The sequence below is a fragment of the Paralichthys olivaceus genome, chromosome 14 (genome assembly GCF_024713975.1).
Source record: "Paralichthys olivaceus isolate ysfri-2021 chromosome 14, ASM2471397v2, whole genome shotgun sequence".
NCBI classification, from domain to species: Eukaryota; Metazoa; Chordata; class Actinopteri; order Pleuronectiformes; family Paralichthyidae; genus Paralichthys; species Paralichthys olivaceus.
Genome location: NC_091106.1, coordinates 1,277,043 through 1,292,745, shown reverse-complemented (window position 1 = coordinate 1,292,745; position 15,703 = coordinate 1,277,043). Strand labels below are relative to the sequence as shown.

General features: G+C 39.1%; 1 protein-coding gene across 3 annotated transcripts; it reads right to left on the bottom strand.

The window, feature by feature from the left end:
• Positions 1-1,956: 1,956 nt before the first annotated feature.
• On the bottom strand, positions 1,957-14,579 carry galm (galactose mutarotase). 3 transcript variants are annotated; one of them, XM_069538983.1, is made up of 9 exons: positions 14,466-14,579; positions 13,113-13,311; positions 12,449-12,603; positions 11,156-11,269; positions 10,792-10,884; positions 9,381-9,462; positions 3,276-3,426; positions 2,985-3,159; positions 1,957-2,405 (listed from the first exon to the last, which is right to left on the bottom strand). In XM_069538983.1, the coding sequence occupies exons 1-9, from the start codon at positions 14,538-14,540 to the stop codon at positions 2,328-2,330; spliced, it is 1,122 nt and encodes a 373-aa protein (XP_069395084.1). In that variant the 5' UTR covers positions 14,541-14,579; the 3' UTR covers positions 1,957-2,327. The 3 variants fall into 3 exon arrangements, with proteins under 3 accessions (XP_069395084.1, XP_019959106.2, XP_069395086.1); XM_020103547.2 differs by having other exon boundaries at positions 13,113-13,306; positions 14,465-14,560; XM_069538985.1 differs by having other exon boundaries at positions 13,113-13,306; positions 13,536-14,496.
• Between the last annotated feature and the right edge of the window lie 1,124 nt (positions 14,580-15,703).

Genomic DNA, 15,703 nt, shown 5'->3' with positions numbered 1-15,703 from the left:
TTTTCATTCAGGCTTTTTTGTCTCAGGCTGCTGGAGGGGTTGGCCAGCACCACCTATTAAGCAGCAGTCACTATCCCCTTCTATACCTGGAAAAGTGTAATGAAATCTTGGCTACACCATACCCCCCAATTGCTCACAGGGCACTTCTCCTGGGGCTGCCCATCACTATACCATCTCTCTCCAAAATGTGCATGTGTGTGTGTGTGTTTGTGTGTGTGTGTGTGTGTGTGTGTGTGTGTGTGTGTGTGTGTGTGTGTGTGGGATTGTGGGTTAAATTGCATGTATAATGAAAAATGAGTGTAAAAAGAATTTCCCCCTGTAGGATCAATAAAGGAAGTTTAAGTTTAAGACTGAAGAAGAGTTAATGACAACCTTGAAGAATGGAACAGCAAGAGACTGGTGGGATGTGGTTTGTTTAAACACCCATACCTGGTCAGAGTTTCAGAAAGAGTTCTGTGTTGCCTTTCTGTCTGAGGACTATGAAGATGAACTGGCAGAGAGAGTAAGAACAAAGGTGCAATGTGATGGCGAAAGCTTCCACGATTTTGTCTTGATGGACCTCTCCTTGTGTCAGAGGTGGGAGCCTGATGTTCAGGAATCCACTGTACTGAAACTGATCTTCAGGAACATCAATCCCCATTTGGTCTACACTGGTTGGTTAGCCCGCTCATTACACTACAAGCAAGTCAGTCACAATATGATCAAAGAGGAAAACAAAAGGAGATAGAGAAAATGGATCTACCAACGACCCTCCTTTTTGAGCCCCCCTCCACAGAATAATCCTGAAGGCAGTCCAGGAGTCTCACCCGGAGGAACATTTGAAACCTCAGTTAAGCACCCAGCTACTCAACAACACTGATATGTATACAACAAAAGTAGGACGTACTGAGTTACTGAAGCATCAGATCTTCCTCACCAATCCACTGGAAGTCTATCTCCGACGTCAGAGATTATGCATCCACTCCCAAGCGGGCAACAACCCACGGATTTAACAACACGCATCCCAATAAATAACCAGATTATCCTTATTAAGTGGGGTTGTGGTCTGGTGTTGTGATTGGATTATTGAATGATTGTGGGTGTGACTGTGTAAAATGGGAATTAACTCTACGTTATGCTGCTATAGGACTATACTACTGGGGGAACTCCTATCATGCCCTGAGCACTTCTCTCTCTTCCTCTCTCTGTGCCCCCTCAAAACTTTGTTTTTTCCCTTCACATAATTTGTACCATCTACTATCTCTACTCTCTTTCCCAATTTTTCTCCACTTACCCCATCTAGTCGGGGCAAATTGCTGGAGCCCACATTGAGTGCATTAAAATGCCTTGAGATAATGTATGCTGTGATCTGGCGGCAATCAAATAAAATTGAATTGATATATTGAGGACCTGCTCTGAAAGACTTATGTGGCACAAGTCATTTTATGAATCAAGAACTCTGTGGTAACATTACAGTCCTCAAACAGCAAGAACCAGAAACTACAAAAGAAGAGCCAGTTTTGGAGATGTTGTGGGAGATACCAGTTTTCTGTGAATCAGAGCTCACACCTCTTTTCATGCAATTCAGCTTTACGGGGGTTCATGATGTTGTCTGTGAAGACTGCCTCACACTATGCTCCCTGCAGTCACATGTGGAATGTTAGTAGGCCACACAGCCACTGTTTTATGATTGCCTTCTCTCCTCTATGGCTCTTGGGCAGTGAGGCTGACAACTTCTATCACACTTTATAAAATCCCAGCCGTTAAAAGCCTCCTTGATTGATGGATGATGGGTACCATAGCAACACAGCATCTCTCTAAAAGGATGTTGAATACACATAGGTGAAGACCCACAGAGCTATGTTACCACATGAATAATGTGTACAGCCTCAGTCTGACTGTTCTCCAATTTTTAATACTATACAATTAGTACAGATGGACCACAACAATTGAATAAACAGGGACCAATATGACACATTCAGTTCAATTCAATTTTATTTGTATAGCGCCAAATCATAATATACATTATCTCAAGGCACTTTACATAGAAGGTCAGGGCCTTAAAATCAACAACAATTCCCACAATGAGCTAGCACTTTGGCAACTGTGGAGAGGAAAAAGTCATTATAACAAACAACGATGACTTGCATGAGTGAGTAAGTTTTTTTTTACTTTTTTGAGTAATGTAAGGATGCAATGTATCATCACATCGTCAGGTTGGTCAAGTTGCACTATGAGCATCATGTCACTGCCTCACACCTAATATGTACAGGATTAATTCTTTGTTCTGCCTGTAAAGACCATTGGAGGATTGGCAGACCTATGCCCATAGAGGTCTGAAGGTCAGATCAGGCAGTGGTGAAGGTGAAGTGAGTGACATGTCGGTATTCTTCACCAGGATGCAGAAGACAATCAGGAAATGAAGCCTGAAGAAAGAAAGACAGAAAGACAGACAGAAAGACAGACAGACAGACAGATTATGTACAATGAATTAATGGATTTCACATTGCTAACTCGCCTCAGATGGCTTTACAATCTGTACAACATATAGCAGGGTTTATCCTTGAACCCTTGAATCTCCAAATAACATTATATGTTACAAACGCATACAAATATTTAGAAAAACATACACCATAAAATATAGAAAACTAAGCTTTATTTACTTCCATGTTTATTCTAGAGCTTCAGCCATATCCAACAAGACTTTTTCAGCATGTGTAAGTAAACATTGTGATTCAAATATTTCATAATCATGCAATATACTTTCTGTGAAAACCAAGGCATTGACTAGAAAACAACACCTGGTCACACGCAAACAACTAACTATGGTAGTGCATTAAGGTTCCCTTTATAAAGTTGTTGCTAATGGCTTGATAATTGACTACTAAATCACTTATTAATGCTTTTAGTGTATTATTAGTTATTGTTTGAACGTCAAAAAACAAAATTTGAAGGGAAGCAGATCATACCAAACAACTTTGTATGACATTCCATAATCATCATACCTGGTTAACAGCATCAGGCCAATTCTGTGTCTCCAGACAGAAGGAGCTGTGCTTCCCATATCTAGCCCCACCCTTTCCTGTCATAGAGCCATCCAAGAAGTTGGCAGTGTAGAATTGGACACCAGGCTGGCTGGTAGATACCTCCAGGACACGACCGCTGGCCGGGTGATGCACTCTGAGGTGAACAAACAAGTTTTTCAAACAGACTTTACGAAAGACATGGGCACGTGTTATTGTGTGTGACTGTGTGTAGTGTGTTTTAGTTCATGTGTGTGAGAAAAGGCAGCAAACCTGGCAGCATGTCTCTCAGCATAGGTGTCTCCAGGAAATGAAAGACAGAAGTTGTGGTCGAAACCTGAACCTGGAACTTCCTTCAGCCGAGGTCCAATGAGAACAGGCTCTATGAGATCAAAGAGTGTGCCCGCCACTGCTCTGATCTCTCCTGTGGATACATTAGGTTTCAGATTGGTATTGAGAGTCATACAAAATGTGAGTACTTAACAGAGCCAATGGTTAAGGGGAAATGTTCTGGAGGACACATCTGGCATTCATAATTCATAAACCCAGGCTTGAAGAAATGTGATAAAGAATGCTTTTGTCACAGCAAGTAAATAAAAGCACAAACTGGTTATCTGGTTAACTGAATATACTCTCTTTCCTATCCCTCTAGAATGAAGGAATTTACAGTACTAAGAAGATATTTTAACATGACATGAACTCTAACATCAACTTTACTGAGGCTTCATTTTATTCTGAGAGTCAAAGGTCCATATAAGATATCAGATGTTTGAGATGCAGTTGAAATCTCAACATAGACTGGAAGAAGTGTGGGTGGGGAAGTGAATGAACAACACTACTCCATGGCTGTGGCATTGAGCAAGACACCCTAATGGAGAAATGCCATAGAAGGCATTTACTTCTATGTAAAGTGCCTTGAGATGATGTATATTAAGATTTGACACTATACAATTAAAATTGAAAATAAATTGAACGCCCAATTGCTCCCTCTGCGTGGCACAGGTGTGGCCTACTGCTCTGGGTGTGCATGCTCAAACAGTGTGTGTGTGTGTGTGTGTGTGTGTGTGGTTGTACATATGTATTTGTGAGGACCACTTTGAGCCTAAAACTTACAAAATGAAGACAGTTAGAGAAAGCAAGGACGTTTTGGTTGATCATCACGTTCTGACCCACCTTCAATGAGGGTAATGACTTGATTTTAGGTTTATGATAAGGGTTATGCATTTATTTGTAATGGTTAAGGTTCGGGTAAGGGAATGCATTATGTTGATTGGTGTCCTCACTACGATAGAATTACAAAAATGTGTGCATGTGTGTGCGTAGTATGCATGGATGGTTAAGATGTGGAGGTCAAAATGATTGCGCTATTACATTGAATTAAAACTTCTTTGAACACAAGCCTTCTAATTAATATTTAGACACTTACATTGCTCTGGCTTCTGATGTAACTTATATGGCTGGGGATCACAACAATAATGCTCATTTCTGGGCATTTTGCTGGGGAAAAGTCTTTCATTCCAAAAGAGCTCTCCATGGCATAAGAGCATTGCTCTCATTTTATTATGGCCTAAAGACTTCACTGACAGTGTGTTAAATCGTATGTATTTATGTGGTGCTGTTCTAGTCCTAATTACACTCAAAGCACTTGGTATTGTGACAGCTATGTTCCAATGCAAACCTTGAGGTGGTTTTTCATTGCAACATGGAGTCTGTGATATAAATACGTTCTCTTGTCTCCAGGGGGAAACCAAAGATAATTGCAGAGTAATAAGAATGTTGTTAATGACAGAGGAGGAAGAAACACCATCCAACCCAAAAATATAAGAGCTATTGCTTGTGCACTTCTTTTTACAGTGGTATGATGGCAAATGAATAGTTAATAGAAGAATGAAGGAGGAGCGAATAAAAACAAAAGAAATGGTAAAAGTAGTCATATAAACTGTAGTGTTGTATTTATTGATTCACAACATCAACTCATGCACCGACAAACACAGAGGAAAAAGGTGCCAATAGCCATCATAGTGTCACAGCAGCACAGTGATGAAAATCTGAGCATTTACAAGTAAAGATAAAAAGGCAGAGATTGTTCATCTGATAGTTTCAATATCTGTGATGCATTTACAAATAAACAATACAATGCCAACCAATTAGATGTGGACAGCATCACAATGCTACTGGGCATGAAAGCTGATGATTTGGTCATACATTTTGAAATGAGCCACAAATTGAGAGTCATTGGTTCACTTGGTGATTAGGTGATTAAACAAACAGTACTATACCTCTGTTCTGATTCATTTGTACAGTCTAGACTGTGTGGGAAGTTTCACAGTTTTGGGAACCCTAAACTTCTTCTCAGCTTAAAATGACAGACAGCCTAGGAAACATTTAGTTGCCAATCAGTGTGCGAAATATAATAACTACACAGTGGCAATCGGGAGTTAAGGCTTGTATTCTGTTGTTTCTTATATTGTTGTTTTATGTACATAAGTAGTGCACCAATGACACCAAGGCAATTTCCTGTATGTGCAAACATACCTGGCAAATAAAAGAATTCTGATTCTGATTCTGATTCTGTATGGTGAAAAACTCTGATTATAGCCTTACAGTTAAAGGGTGTCCCCGCTGGTCAACAAGAGGCTCTGCTCCTCTGCTCTTTTCTAATCACTCACACAGCTGATCTGCATAATAACCTGCTGAATTCATATTTAAGTTCATGGATAAACGGGGTATTGCTTTTTCTGCAACAATGAAGTTAAAACATAATCAAAACATATAATAATAATATAATAATAAAAACATAATCTGCAGAAAGAACTTTACTCCTTTCTGGCGACAAAAACAATACAGACATGTTTGATAACCTGGCCTGACGACCTTTACATGACAAAATCCACCATAATTATATCACCCCCTACTAGCTAACTAACTGACATTGAATTTACATTGTGCAAACGCAATACCAACCTCTAGCAACAACACTGCAGCTGTAGCACAGCCCAATAGGCATGGACTGTGAGGGCCTGACCATCGCTGGTTGCAGCTTTAATTTAATTTGCTAAAGCTCATAGGCTTAAAAACAAATAATGTTGAACTGTCCAAATAATTTGGGTCTGGAATGAAGAATGGCCACGGTCGAGATGTGCACCACCAACATAAGAAACTACGTGACACTAATGAAATAATTCCAATATAATTACACTGATAGACCACCGGTAGAAAAACCTTTGTCACTGAGAGGACCGGAGTGGTCAAGTAAAATTATTGATTATATTGTAATTTCCCATTATGATGTTTACAGATAAAATGTTTAATGGAGCAATGCTTGTAAGCTAATTCAGACAGCCGAAAATTCCACAGATACGTTAGCTTGTCATTCAAAGCCAGTAATCCCAACATTGGTCGTCCCAAAGGCAAAGTTCCAGCAAAGAAGCCAGAATTTAATCTTTAGGACAGCATCTCTGGAAAGGCTGTGGCTGAAGTGGGTAGAGATCTCTTCCTCTAACCTGAAGGATGGTGGTTCGACCCAGTCATCCCCATGCTGGAGTGTCCTTGGGCAAGATACTGAACCCAAAAATGACAGATTCTCATAGGGAAAGTGCTGCACATAGATGCATTATATGTGTGGATGTGAATGGCAATAAACTTTACTTTAAACTGCTTTGAGTGGTTATTAAGACCACTAGAAAAACGCTATAAAAATATATTTTAAATTTTTCAGTTTACTCATCAGCAGCTAATTATTGACCCATATCAATATTTTTAATTTTTCAGTTTACTCATCAGCACGTGATGTAAACAACAATCAATCAATCAATCAAATTTTATTTGTATAGCCGATCACAATTTGTCTCATAGGGCTTTAACAAGCTGTGACATCCTCTGTCCTTAACACTCAACAAGAGTAAGAAAAAACTACCAAAAACCATATTAACAGGGAGAAAAATAACGGAGAAACCTCAGGGAGTGCCACATGTGAGGGATCCCTCTCCCAGGATGGACAGAAGTGCAATAGATGCACTTCTGTCCAACAGTGGACCATCAACTGCCCCTGTTGAGCTGCTTCAAGCTTCAGCATTTTCAGAGTTCCAGCAAAAGGGCGGACTGAGCTAAATGGATAATTTTACCAGTCCAGTCATGCCAAAACAACAAAAAAAGGCAGAAATGGAACCAAAAACTCTGATATAAGATGCAAAGATCTCTGAAATCAACAGATCATAACTATGTGAAGGATGGAAAGTGGTGGTGAAAAAAGAAGTCTTGATGAGATGAATATATGGACACTGTGTACCCCATGTTGAGAAATTAGGAGAATAAGACTCAATTCATAAAACATGAACACAGGGACGCCATTTAGAAAGTGACCAAGTAGTTACAGGTTTATATATATATATATATTATATATATATATATAGGATCCCCTAACCCCTGACCAAAGAAGACAAACTGGTAGACCACTGAACTTTGAGCAAGAGAAAAAACGGCATATTACCACAGGGCCTTGGGCTTCCTAAATGGCCATGCATTCATGCTAAATAGTTTGAGTCATATACTCGTGCTTTTAAACATACATCATGATAAGAAAGAAAGAAGCGATTCACCAATCAAGATGATTTTCTCACAGTTTGATAAATTACAAGAAAGCACTCCAATATGCCAGAACCTCTTATTATTCATCATTAATAGAAGAAAATAAGAACAGCCCCAGGATCCACTTCAGCACTGTAGCCAGGCTGACAGAGAGTCAGAGCTGTACTGAACTATTTATTCCTGCAACTCTGAGTAGTACTGATTTCATGAGCTTCTTAAAAAACAGAAATGTAACCATCAGGAAAAGAATTCACCATCTCCTCCCCATGTCTAGTACAGAACAAACTATAGCACCAGAGTTATATTTAGACCACTATTCTTCCATAGATCTTTCTGAGCTGACTTCACAAGTCTTCGTTTATAATCTTTATAATCAACTTGTCTATTAGACCCATCCCAAGTACACTTATTAAGGTCAAAAGGTTTTTTCTGCTAATCATCTGTAATTAAACCTCTACCACTCTTGACCCAGGTGTTTTAGCTAATTATAGACCCATATCAAACCTTCCATTAGTTTCCAAAATCTTGGAATAAATTAAAGAGCTCAAAGCCCTGTATTATACAAATATATCACTTTGCTCCAAAAACATAGGCTCTCTTGTGGTTCCAAGAGTCTGTAAACGGTAGAATGGGAGGTAGAACCTTCATCTAAAAGGCTCCTCTCCTGTGCAACCAGATCCCACTGTTGAGTTGTTGTTTCTTAAACAGCAGTGTCTTTTTGTTGCTTAATTTATGGTTACTATCTTTTGAAATGGTAAAATATGTTTCAAATGTGTTGAGTGCTCCACTAACCGATTACTGTGTAATAGACCATATTCTGAATCCAGAGAGCAGTACTAGGTTCTAGGAAATTAAATGGAGACCTTTTAAATGTTAAAACTGTCAAAGAGTAAAAATATATAATATAATATCAACTGTTTACATGGATCAAAAAGCTTGACACAGAATCGTTCCTATACAAATGCTGCTTTTCAACAGACAATGGATGAAATTGGTTGATTTGACATATGGTATTTTCTTAGCTTATGACATGATAATTAGGGCTATACCACAATGATTGTAATCAAGGGTATGTGAACTTATTCTGTGGCTACCCCACAAGAGCCTCTATTAAGTATTAATGCTCATAAATAGATAATGAATGCAACAGCACATTCTTAAGGACTACCATCACCTCCATTTTCTTCCCTTCACCCTTGAAAAGGAAACATATATTTCAAGAATACGCCAGCAGTTTTATAATTAAGATGAGAACCAGATACCTTTCCTTTCCAATATCACGTAAGATGAAGGAAGTTAATTTTGAAATAATGAAAGAAATTTTCCAATATTGCTGTAGTGTAATTCAAACCTTTTGGAATGCTTTCCAGGACTAGTTAAATTTTTTTTGTTGAGTTTGGGAAAAATAATTTAATCATTTTAGCAAGTATTTCTTCACGTAACTATGCACCTTAATTCCAGATTGACCACTTGTGTGTTTTGTATAATATATTCTATTCTTTCCTGTTGTTGCCAATTGCTCTTTATTGTGTTAAATTTCATCATGTTTATGATATGCCTTATTGTTTGTAATATATTTGAATTTGAATTAAAAAAAATAGGTGCATTCGAGTTGGACTTTATCTGACTGTGGTAGACTTGAGCTACCGGTAAATGCAGGATGGAGTTAAAAAGGTAGCCATCAAGTCAATGCAGAAATAATCAAATATTATTTATACCATTCTGTATGGGTAACTGGTAAACTGGATCATTGCTTGATAAAAGAGAGGATGTATGATGTAAATGTTGTACCTGTAGGAATTGATGTGTCATCCACTGGCAGGTAGGACTGAGCACTGATGGACACTCGGTGGTCATAGATATCTGCTGCACCCTGCCAAAACAAGCACACATAAGCACGTACACAAACACGCACATGCACGCACACAACACAAACACATGACATGCTGCATCCTAACTAGGCTTTAACCAGTATAGCTGTGGCCAATGCAGCAGCAAGAGATGGTCAGGAGGTGATAGCAGCTTAAAGGAGGCCAACATTCTGCTGAGCCAGCCAGGACAAAGGAAACAGGAGAAATTGACAGCAAACACCAACATTTTCACACACCTCATACTTACTCGTCCTCAAAAATCAATCCATCCATTTTCAATTTTTTTCAGCCGAATCATAAGACTTTGTTCATGTTGAAATGAGGAAGGGTTTTTTTTATTAAACAGGAAGTACTTTATAACTGGCCTGTTATTGGTCAAATCTCCAAATTTTGTGTGTCAATAAGGGTCTTGGCCTGACCACCCCCAAGCGAATCTTGTGAAGTTTCCAAGTTTTCAGCAAATGGGGTTTTGATGCTGATGCAAATAATGCATCGCTATGGCGACTGTGTTTCTTGAAGAAAAAAACAACTCAGGAACTTCTCAATATTCGCACAAGATCTTATTGGTTACCTGACTAAAATTTAGTAAGCACTGAATAAACTGCTAAAGGTTATATGTACCAGTATACAGACAAGTGACAACAGTAAACATTTTCATGGTGAAGGATTGAAATTCACCCACACCACTTTGGTAACACCATTTGGTAATAAGTCACTATTCACAATTAGAGATCATTAACGTCTTAAAGCTTTACTGACCAGAGGGGAAGTAGATATGATCCAATTGACTAGGAGCATGATGTCAAGGTGTAAAAGCAGTAACTTCCTGTTGCCACTGGGTTGCTCTGTCACTTAGACTGAATAATGGCATGCAGTGTTCAGACATACATATTGGACCATGCACAGGTCAGTTATAAAGTACTTTTGTTTCATGAAAAAACAAACAATTCCACCAAACTAAAAACCATACGCAAGGATTTAAGATTAGACTGAAAAAGTTCATCAGGTGAATGCCCTAGGACGAGTTTGTCAAAGTGTGACTTGTGGAAATGGCAATTAAATGCAGCAAATTTGACCAATACATTTGAAATGGCAGATTTCTATGGATTTAGGGTATGACTCCAGGAGGCCAACTAGATGTCCTGCCAATGGTAGGTGGTAATGCGGTAATGGTAGGCCAACTGCTCCTCCCCCTCCCCAAAACATGCATAAAGGTGCAAAGGCCCTTCGGTATTGCTTGTAGCTTTAATTCAATTTCCTCTTCCACCTTCCCTATAGCAAATACATCTATGACATTTAAGATAATTGTACAGCTGATCATATGCCCTTACCTGTCCAGCCAGGTTGAAGTAGGAGTGGTTGGTGAGGTTGATGGGGGTGGTTTTAGTTGATCTGGCTTGGTAGTCAGCAGTTAGTGTTTCCCCCTGTATGAACAACCTAGATCTTACTAACTCAGATCTGCAAGTCATTAATCTATATGAAAAATGTATTAAATTTATGTGAGATAGATTGTTGCAACAAAGTAGGTGAGAACACACCATTTGTTCCCTCTTCATAAATTGTTTGTTCATAAAACTATGCCTGATAATTGTTTGTTCAAATTGGCTGAAGTACAACAAGATGTCCTTGAGTGACACACATTATTTTCTATAGGATCTGCCACAAAGTTGAACAGTTAGGACCAGGTATGTTTACCTGTAGCATGTAGGTCACAGAAACCTGAACCTCCCCAGGATAACCCTGGTCTCCATCTGGACTGGTAAGACTCAGCTGTACCCCATCTTCCACTGCTGTAGCAAGCCAGATTGCCTGACAAACACATACAAATCTGTTTTAATTTGCATTCTTCCATACACATACGTCCAACACATGCAGTGTAGTTAAAGTACCCAGAAGATGCACTTAAAATGGTGAAAAGTTGAGTCTTAAACAACCAACACTTTTTATGCTCAATATCTGGAACACACACAAGAAAGTAAAAGATTGAGTGAGAAAGCAAATGACAGATACTTTGGTGGGTGCCAATCATGGTCACATGCCCTGTTTGATTTGGGACAACACTTCCCTGTTACAATTCATGCACTATGCCAATGAGTATACTGTGTACACAGCATACTAGATGAGAGTGTACTGACTGAAGTATCTCAATTTAGATACATTATGTATTATGAATATATAATACATGCAGAATAATAAAGTGGAGATGTTTTAGTTATTAAATGTATGAATACGGGCAATACAAAAAAAATCAAATACAAAACTTTAAATTTGATTGATGATTGAAGTGAGTTTTAGATTGCATCACCATGACACTTTTACTATGTTTATGTCTGGCATCTACACCACTTCAGTCTTCCAGCCCCGAAAATAAAGTCTTTCAGAAACACTGCTGGTCAAGCTTTAATTTGAAAAGTGCAAAGTATTATAGGCATTAAGGAGAAAATGATGTCTGGCCATTCATCAGACTCACTAATCCTGGCATAACAAAATGATGTGTATGGTCAGATGCTTATTTCATTAACTCAATTCCTTTATGTGTTCATACTGGCATGAACATTAACGATGGAAAATTACAGGCACGAGCATGTTCATCATTTAGAACAGAATGCCTTGTCTCAACACATTACATTGACACCAGGAACACTGCCTGCAATGCTTGTTAGCAACGTCCTCATGGCAACTTCCTGGCTGAACTGCAAAGGCTCACTCCTGTGGCACACAGGCAGTGAAGCAATTTTAACATGTTTACCTGTGTGCGGAAATGAAAACAAGATGTTACACATATATAATGCATGCAGTGTCCCTGGCCTATGATACTTGAGTCTGTAGCAAGCCATATTAAGACTTAATCCAGACATCCTTACCGACAATTTTTAAGTGAAACCTGTGTGAGACAATTACGAAAAGAGAAAACAAATTTTCATTCATCAAATGGCATAAATTGTTAAAAGCATTCTACGCAATCAAAAAACAAACATTAAAACAAACCTTATTGAAACCCTGCAGCCCTCCATGCAGTGCATTAGGCCCATTGTTGATATCGAGTTGGTACTCTTTTCCGTCCACTACAAAGCATCCCCCTGCGATCCTGTTGGCCACACGTCCTACTACAGCTCCCAGGTATCGCTTATCTGACACGTAACCTGGGAACATAACACAACACAGGTTACCCTAGTTCAACACTGAATCTATTCTCCCTCAGCTTTGGATGTATCTCTCAATGTTGTTCTTTGAAATACAACCTCAAGAGGGATTACTACAAAGATTACGTTGATCAGAATTTATGCGGTGTACAATGTTTGTTCAGGTACTGCCTATATATTGAAGAAAAAAACAGCAAAACAAGCAAAGTTTTTTTGGCATAAGCAGTTTAAACTAAAGGGTAAATGCTGAAAATACACACTGATGTGCTTAGTTGGACAGGTACTGTTTTAGAGTTATTGCCTACTATTAGAATTTGGGGTTTTCATTAGCTGTAAGCCATAATCATCAAAATTAAAATAAATAAACGCTTGAAATATTTCACTCTGTGTGTAATGAATCTATATAATATATGCATTTCACTTTTTGAATTGAGTTATCGAACTTTTCCATGATATTCAAATTTATTGAGATGCACCTGTTTATGCACCTAGTTGTATTCCCCTCCTACCTTCCAGGTTATCATAGCCCAAGACTACGTCCTTCATCTGACCATCCTTCCCTCTGCTGAACACAGATCTAATGATTGCACCCAGGGTGAGGACCTCCACCCGCAACAGGTTAGATTTGAGGACCCACAGGTCCACACTGCCTAGGCTGGACACCTCTCCCCACTGCTGATGGCTCACTTCAGTCATCTTGGACCTTCCAACAAACAGGGCAGTACAGAACAGCACATCACTTCACCATCACAATTTAAAGATTCACAAACACTGTCAGAAAGTATTCAGGCAGTCACAAGTTTGCATGCTAATTGTTGTGCCTTTAATTTAAAATATTTGCATATTTATCAAAAATGAAAAGCTGAAATCTGTCAATACACAACTATTCACTTAATTCAGTACTTTGAAGATGAGATGCTCCTTTGACTTACGCAATGCTTCTTAGGGAAGGCGTTTATATGTGGGGTTTGACTAGGCCACTCAAGGACTGTCAGACACCTGTCTTGAAGACACGATGCTGCACCGGCTGATTGATTCGGGTCACCGTTGTGTTTAGTTTGGATGTAGTCCAGAGCAGGTTCCTGTTCTCCCTAATTTCTCTCACCCTTGGTCAAGACAGATGCCCGTCCTCACCTCACTCTATGTCTGGTTTGCTCATTGTGGGAACTGATGGTACTTCTAGCAGGTTCTCCATCCTCTGCACTTTTGATTATTGGTCTCTTAGTCTTATCAAATTACCTGATTGGGCTGCATAGCCAACTGTAAGAACAGTCCCAAATGGCTTTATATTCTATTCCTTTGCAACTGTTTTATCATAGAAGTTTCTTTGGACTTACTGGCTCATTTTTTGTCCAGACATGCAGTGGGGACCTTAACAATAGGTGTAAGTCTTTCTAAACTATGTCCAATCAAGTCCTTAACCCATCTCAGCCATGAAAGTAAACACTCTTACTCTCACAGAATTTAGACCAAAGGGCAAAGGGTGTTGAAGAAAAATTGCAAATGAGGATTTAAACATAAATTAATTTGTGCCAATTCTAAAACAGGTTTATACTTAGTCATTATATACAGATACTGAAGGTGTCTGGATACTCTCTGAAGCCACTGTGTATTTTGAATGAAATAATAACAGTTCTTAGCTCAGCCAATTATTCAGAATGTGGGAGATATACATGTATGTTACATATATGTATGAACAATGAAGTCATGTTCCTAACAGTGAAACATGCCTGAGCGTCTGTAGCCCCCCTCTCACAGCACAGTGTGACCTGTCTGCTGCCCGAGCCACAAACAAAACTTCTTTACAATCAGATTCTGTGACAGTCTGCAGACATCAGTGTTTCACTGAGTTATCTCTCACCTCCAAACACAAAAAGTCGAAAGACGAGCGTCGACGTGTTTATATCTGACTTCCTGTAACGATGACGCGTCGGCATAGAGTGCCACACATAATCCCTGAGTACAGACTGACAGGCAGCTAGGCAGACTTATGACCAGGACCAATGGCTGTTGACTAAAACGCCTGAACGACTGAGGAAGTCACATAAGCACATTTCTCAATGGTTTCTTCCCCTGCTGCAGCTCAGGGATATTTACTGGACACCACTGTCAATGTCTGTGTCAATGTCAATTGTATATTTACCGCACATTTAAAGGTCCAGTGTGTAAGATTTAGGTGAAAGGGATCTATTGGCAGATATTTAATGTCGAATAATCCTCATGATGTTTTCACTAGTTCATTTCATCTAAATTGTATGAATTGTAGTTCTCTTTTAGCCCAGAAAAGACCCTTTATATTTAAATACTTCATCGAGGGCGTCCTCATACGGAGGCCGCCATGTTTTTAACATTAGTCCAGACTGGACAAACTAAACACCTTTTGAGTTTTTAACCAAAGCTACCACAGATTATTTTCACTTTTGGAAGGGGAGGGTGAGGTGAAGGGTGTTCAGCTGCAACATGCAATTTCCACACAAATTCTACAATGTAGCCTACCTTACAAAAAACTTGGTTGACCAGAGTGGTTCACAAGGCACAAGGTACAAAAAAAGGACAGTAACACACACTACATTAGAATACTAATAGTAAAAATAAAACAAGATAAAAGAGAGTAGAATAATTTAAATCACAATATAATAAAATATACAATGAAATCAAATCTGCTGGGATAAAAAAGGTCTCAACTCGAGAAGAGATGTGTTTTTAACAATGATGTGAAGTGTTCTAGAGAGGGGGCAGATCTAATATGGGGTGGTAAGCTGTTCCACAAGTTTGGGGCGGCTACTGCAGCTGAGTGGCTGATCTCAGCTTTCTTACTGGAGTGTGAATATGAAGAAGTTCAGCTAGGTACGGCGGTGCCAGTTCATAATGAGATTTAAAAGTTAACTAAAGATTTTTAAAATCAATCCTGTGACGAACAGGAAGCCAGTGGAGGGAGCTCAATACACATGTAATATGGTCCGTCTTCTCCTTCTTCCTGTCAGGAGGCTGCAGCAGCATTTTGGATGAGCTGTTGAATAGATGACTGGTCTAAGCCCACATACAGGGAATTGCAGTAGTCAAGTCGAGAGGTTATGAAGGCATGGATCATGGTCCGCAA